Here is a 7,222-nt window from a genome sequence, read left to right on the forward strand (position 1 = left end):
AATCCCATTTCACCTATATCGTCTTCCGATAGTCGGGCAAGTTTATAAGCAGTTATACCTGATATGAGTAACAATAAATAAGTGAATATGGGGCAGAAAGTTTGTGGATAGCAAGATAGACAGCGTAGAATGTCAGGGATTGGAACACCGACAAGGCAGAGCTTAGATACATAGCATATAGTACTAGCTGTACCTAGCACAAAACTACAGTTATGGAGTTTACCACCGACTTTGATAGATCTGGTATCCAAAAATTGGTAAAAACGTCATTAGGAAACCTGAAAATATATGTTCTACAAATGGGGCTCGACGTCGGATATATACGGTATTCCAATCTACAACCAGTAACAATCAATAACAGATAAGTGAAGTAGTTCATCGGATAGAACTACAACCATCTAAGTAACTCTATGCGCACAAATAAATTAACTGTTTAAATGTAGAGTATCATAGTGGGAATTTCCACAAAGGACAACATATGCTCATGTATATGTATATTTAGTTATATTCCATTTTAAATAACAAGTTATAACACACATTTAGGGAACAATTCACAACTTTTACTGATGATAATCATTCTCCAAATTTCTATGCTGATTGATTGAATAAAAATAGGATATTGAAGGGTAATACAAAAACCAACACAACAATCGAATAGACATAAAACTGATACAAACACAAATACTTGCGTTGAGGGGTAGGCAATGCAGGAAACACATATATGATTAGATGAAGAGGAAAACAAGGTAAAAGCGGAACTGTTGCAATAATAAAAGAGGCAAAGAGGAAAGGGGCATGGATAGGCATGAAATAGCGAATAAGAATTTGACTACAGTCGGCTGTATCATCAAAAAAAAAACAAAGAAGTGGAAACAAGAGGTAATTGAAACACTATCTATCTATCTAGCTAGCAAGAAATACGCAAAAAAGCAACGAACACGCTTCAAAATTCAACTGCAATGATATCAGATACAATGGGCAGATTAAACAATAAACCAAGATAATATACACATAAATGATGCAATTCATAGTAATAATAAGTGTTAGTAATAACTGTTTTTGTGTGAGTTGTAGTGCTTTATTGTCTATTTCATCAGCTTCAAACATACAAACTTGGTGAGTAACAATCCATATATGCCAAACAGAAGCACAATCATACAATTATATGTATATAGTTTAAGGAGCCTAATGACAGTTTGAGAGGATGTGAAGAGATTCTCACATAATGTGGGTAGTGGAGGTAAACAAATAATCCAAGTGTAATACACAAGTTATTATGGCATTATATAACCTTCATCCGCACGTTCACCTGGTGCATAAGCTCCTGAAAATCCAATATGTGGATCTGCTGAATCAGCTGGCATATGTCCTGGAGCTGGTTGAGCAAATGTAGGCGGACCACGTGTTGCATGTGTAGTCATTACACCAGTCATTGTGATGATGAAGCCATTACCTCTGCGTTCACATCGGAATCGAGTGGCTAGTTCTGTGATGTAAACCGCAAGAGCGATAGCTGAAAATACCTATATACATATGCAAATTGCAGAGGGTTTTTTCGGAAAAATGAAAGAATAAGAATTGATGAGTAAGACTGAAAATAATGAGATCAATATTCGGAGTGTACTACTATGTTTACTGTATTGAATAATTACCAACCTCATTTTCTATATGAAGCCGTTGATATAACCTAAATAAAATTGGACATTCTTTTATTTAGTAATTTTGGTATACAAAATAGACATTAATTATATATATCAACGGGAATGAGCAAACTCATTAACTAATACGTGCTGTTTGAAGAAGTAGTTGTGAAGATATTGGTAACTGAAAATGATCTTCATATGTTTGACTTTTACAAAAGATGTTCAATAAATAATACAGTGAGATGAATCGAATTACTGCTGTTAAACCCAAACGGTAAATAAATCCTACTAGCTCGTTAGTTAGTGTATTAGGTATTACTAACATCAAATAATGGTAACAAAAAACGAAAATGGTTATTATAAAACAGATTCTGATGACATCTAATCATCTAAATCCAAATCGTACTCAAAATAAGTGGTGTTGAGGTCAGGCACGGCAGTGAGACATCAGTGTAGAACCTAAGACGAATGTGCATCGACCCAAGTTGTCATACCTTACAACCGCATAATGAAAGAAGAGAAGCAAAGGAATGGAAATTATATTAAATATAATAGGAATCTAAACATAAGAATATGGACCAAACGGAACAAATAATATCGACGAATGAAAAGTTACAAGTACCAGGTAAGGATGTTAGATCGACTGAAATTATGTTACCTTTATCAGCTAAAGGAATGGGATTATGGCCAACGAGCTTGAACGAGCAATGGCTTAATTGAGTGATGTCATATCATAGTTAAGTCGCCTCTAATTTTCCTCTACCCAGGTCCTACAACAGTAAACCTCGTCTATCGGGGGAAGCGTCGATTAGGAATACGTAACACATGCCCTAATCACCTCAACCGATAAAGATTTACAACCCCATCTACCGACTTGCTATCTATACAAGGTACCCTATGTCTATCCTCAACATTGGTTACTCAGTCATTCAAAGAAAAGTGAGCGGTGATCAAAAACCTATTTTCAAGAACCATGTTTCATAGCCACGAAGCAACATAGAGTGGACTGATGAGCAGTATATATGTCCCTTAGTTGATTCAATCAGTCAAATGGGAGCAACCCATTGCTGGACAAATAAGTAAGTTACACTATCCTCATTATTATTAAGTTAAATAAAAAACAATATCACTTACAGCCGCAGCTATAGCACCAGAACCTTTCGAGTGATGAGCCGCTGCAACGATCAACGTTATAAACCAAAAGAAGGTGCATATCAGTAGCACAGAAAACTCCTTTTCATTATTTTTTCGTTTATTTGTAAAAACAAGAAACAATACAGATAACGATTAGGACTGTGTAACATGTTGTATGACATGAAAGATGAACAGATTAGCTCTTTCTCATACACATTATCAATATAATCGAAAGTGAACAATTTTGACATTTAACATCTAACAGACAGTAATTGTTTAGAAAATAGATTTGTCAAGAACTGAAGTTAGATGGGAAAACATTAAAGAACTGTCGTTTTTCTTGCATATGACTTGACGGGCTGTTATGTCCCATAGGAAGTATTTAAAAAGCCAATGATTTACATCTCAAATTTTAGTCAATTCACGGCAATTACTCATTACAATAATCTAATGTTGCCAGTAGACGTAGTTTCACTCCCAATGTAGTTTAAATTAACCAATTGTAAAGGCTAATTAGGATGATTCATTGGTTGATAAATATGGATAATTCGGAATGCTTTAGAAGAATGTCACTTTTCTACCAACTTGTCAACTGGATAGGATTATGAATAATCAAAAGGAAAAGACATGGAAAATGATAATAATGAGCTGTAAGATAGTGATGTAGCATTTTTTATTTGAACACAAACATTGGTACAAGGGAGCCACGCAATAACAAGTACGTTAGTAGTGGTTGGAACACTGTCCGGGTGTCCAAAACGAAGCAGGTGGTTTTCTTAGGGGACCACATCTCAAGCCTTTGACCTGAAGGCCTAATCCACAAGGCAATGGAGCAACGTTAGGAGACGTAGTCCCATGGTAGCCAGTGACCAGATTCATACACCTTTTGTTCCCTTAGGATCATGGAGCCTATGTACACCACTGGTTATAAATCAGGGTTTTATAACCCTCTTAGACGGACCTTATGTGTTCATTAACCTGGTTAGAGCGCCGGACATTCGCTTTCCGTCATCTCGATTTCGTAGACAAAATCCCCACAGCGAGAAGGTAGTGAATAAGACTTTCATGGAAGTGGCTGTATACGAGTGACCAAGTGAGAGCATTTCGAGAGGGAGAGCGGACTCTCCCTACCCTCAGCCGTACCAGGGCATGCAACTAAGTGGGCATGTTTTAGTTTACTATATCTGAATTAAATCAATGCAACAGAAACTGAAATACTAAGTAGGTTGAAATAATTTATCGCTGGAAATACTTCAGTACATTATATCACTAAAGAATAATACCTAATAGTTCTTATCTTAGCTTCTTACTTATGTTTTGCCACCAGTAATTCAGCTAGTATAGTGTTTAATGTTCTAAACATATGTATTAATGAGTTATGCGTTTAAGGACTGCTGCATTTTTTTCTTTCAAGTTTACATATCATATTTTCCAAACTGTAGTATATAAATGTGGAGTTTATCAATAAGATCAGAAAAACCGATAAATGACTTTCTCGATATTTAATTAAAAAATATAAATTAACTGGTATAATTATCAATGTGCCACAATTATATGAAATGTTCTGGCTTAAATTACATATTTATTCTATATATTTTGATAGTGATTACTCAGAATGTAATTCTCTATAACTCATTAAGAACTGGCACTTTTATAGTATTTATTGTGTCAGCGTTTCATGCATGTACAAAGGGAAAGCAAAAGCGAGAGCAGTATGTACTGAAATGGTATAGATTTTACTACAGTATACTTTTGCACACTATAATGTACATTTTTCTCCGAAAATAACTTTCCACATAACAAATCTTCAGAAAATCAAGAAAAAAAGATTATAATAGGAATATTCTTTTGTATGAATGGAAGTAGTATGCTACAAACTCAGTATCATGAAAGTTGGAAAATGATGTGAGACCGGATATCAGTTATATGTATTAAGTTGTTGGTCCTATCAAGAATTAGAATTTTCCAGGGCGTTAGAAGCATCTAACGAGCCAAGTACGAAAGTGATTAATGATAGTTTAGATATTTAAACAAGGACATAGGATTTTAAAGTAATCGATAAAAGTGTTAAACTCAAGCGGTGTCTATTCGTTCAATTCGCTATCACTAACTTTCCTATTTATATGGTGAAACAGAGCTACGATCTCAGATATTTGTGGATCCATCACTCCGTAAATGCAACACTAGATTTTCAATTACTGGTGAGCAGATTTGAACTTCACTACACCTACTTCAAGTTAGGTAGCCCAGTAATATAGTTGACCATTGTGTTTGAGAGTACATAAACTTTAGCTAGCTAAATTAATAAAAGAGATAACATACTGAACCTAAGAGTGGTAAAAATGGTCTGTCATTGCATACTGTGAAATAATTACCAAGAAGACAATAAACATCCGTAAGGTAATGATTGTGAGAAATTAAAGTATACCTGGCAATATGTTTACGATGTTAACCGGTGGATGTAATTGTAGTACCGATAAACAGCAGCATTAAACTGATGAGAATTGACACTAACAAGGGACCAAAGTTAAAAATTTCCAATGGTGATCTAAACAAGTTGTAAGTTCTGAAGTTATAGACAAAATATCAGTGGCCCACACCGTCAAATATATAGTGAAGTCTAAAACACATTTTAGGTAGTATTGTTTAACAATCAAACAACTTTCAACTTCTAAGTCAGGAACAGTTTATTTATCGGGTATGTCTGTTTGCAAAAATGGAACAGTATTTAAATAAACAGTAAAAACATATGCTTACAATTATAATCCAAGGACCTGGCAATTTCCTGATAAGATTGAATAGATAAAATATGTAGAAAACTGATGCACATATCAAAGTGGTAGCTGCAACGAAATTTACCCATCCACCGGACGAGTGTATTGACCAGTATGAAGTAGCAGCGACACAAATTAGTACAATACAACTCAGTAGAATCTGTGCAAAGATAAATTAACACAATCGTGAACAAAAGTAAATTGTTGACTTGATGTAAGGGAAACAGAAAAACTGCCTTTGGTAAAACTGATGTAACATATGAAAATACATAGTGTTGGGAGCAAACTAATCTATCCAAATTTCAACAAAGGTTTTCAAATTGAAATTTCCGCGCCTCTAGACTAAAAATATGGATTTAAGTCAGACTCCCTAGAAGCTGTATTCTTTAATGGTTAGTCTTCAGGGTCGAACCAAGTTACTCTACATATAACCACGCGCTTTTACTGCTATCAGTAGAGTAGCAAATAAACTATTCAGTGTTTAGATATGAGTGGATGAGAAAACTCAGTGTCAGTTTGTAATGTTGCTAGCTCCGTCGTGAGAGTGAAAGTGTATTTAAAGACGGGGAGAAAAGTTTCCTTTTATGCTGCCCTTCCAGAGTTTAGAGGTTTCGTCGAATTTAAAAATGTGATCGTTATTTTTCAAGTACTGTCCATACCTAGTGGTAAAAGTGTGTAGGCTTAATGTCCGAAAACATATGTCTGAACACAGTGAGTCCTACCAAGTCGAAACACTCCTAGGTGGTTCGAATACATTTTGAATTTCATGTGAAATACTGACTGAAGCTGGAAATAGGTAGGAAAAACCCAGAAGGGTGGTCATTTCATAGAGGATAGCTGAATGAAACTGGCATCTATCGATTTCCTGAACATCGTGAAACTAAATGACTTCAGATGCCATTAGGCATGCATTTGAAGCGTTAGCCAGTGTTACTAACGACAATACATAGGTCACAACAGCTGCTAAATGGTAAGTTGATCTATGACTGTTTTGTGAAGCATTCAATTAGTAAGCCAAATCTGTACAAAAAAAGACATAACTTCGTTATAAGGACACAAAATAAAGAAATAGAACCATGGTTGCGCTGACGCGATACTTCTATCATGAGCTAAAAACCCCTATATGTATTACATGGAAAAACTGTGAGGTTCCTCAGGTATTCACTTAAGTAGGATACTTTTCAATACACCGAATTCGTTAACATGCTTTACATTGAACTCACTTGACAAAGCTTCAATATTCCACTTAAACTCCGTACGAACCCAACGTTGATGACTGATGAGACGTCTGTTGTTTCGTACCTAGTTTCATATGTAGTCTCATATGCTGCCGGGGCACGATCCATGCCCTTTGTCCTTGGTAGAAATTTCTGTAGTCAAAACGACCGCCAAGTACCGAACCTTGAAAAGTACAAAAAGGTCAGAAGATTTAGGTGAATTTTAAAATACTCTTTCATGTCCACTAATAGAAAATACCAAGTTTAGTCATTTTCGAATAATTACAATTAAAATCGCAGACAGCAGTTGAACTGACATAGAGTTCTATTAATACAAACGACTTTGTGAAAGCGAATCCTGTAAAATAAACACATGACAGGATATACTTAAGAACACCCTTTTGATTATATTGACCGGGATTTACCTTTTCGTCACTTACAAACTTTAAAATAT

At 35.2% G+C, this 7,222-nt stretch overlaps 1 protein-coding gene across 2 annotated transcripts; it reads right to left on the minus strand.

Annotated features, from left to right (window-relative positions):
- Nucleotides 1-479: 479 nt before the first annotated feature.
- On the minus strand, nt 480-6,975 carry MS3_00008397 (uncharacterized protein; the record flags this gene model as incomplete). Of its 2 annotated transcripts, none has more annotated exons than XM_051216742.1 (4): nt 6,775-6,975; nt 5,535-5,711; nt 2,778-2,876; nt 480-1,687 (listed from the first exon to the last, which is right to left on the minus strand). In XM_051216742.1, exons 1-4 carry the CDS (start codon nt 6,895-6,897, stop codon nt 1,658-1,660), a joined length of 429 nt encoding a protein of 142 aa, XP_051065344.1. In that variant the 5' UTR covers nt 6,898-6,975. The 2 variants fall into 2 exon arrangements, with proteins under 2 accessions (XP_051065344.1, XP_012798822.1); XM_012943368.3 differs by having other exon boundaries at nt 1,275-1,523.
- Nucleotides 6,976-7,222: the final 247 nt, after the last annotated feature.

The sequence above is a fragment of the Schistosoma haematobium genome, chromosome 6 (assembly GCF_000699445.3).
Source record: "Schistosoma haematobium chromosome 6, whole genome shotgun sequence".
Taxonomy (NCBI): Eukaryota; Metazoa; Platyhelminthes; class Trematoda; order Strigeidida; family Schistosomatidae; genus Schistosoma; species Schistosoma haematobium.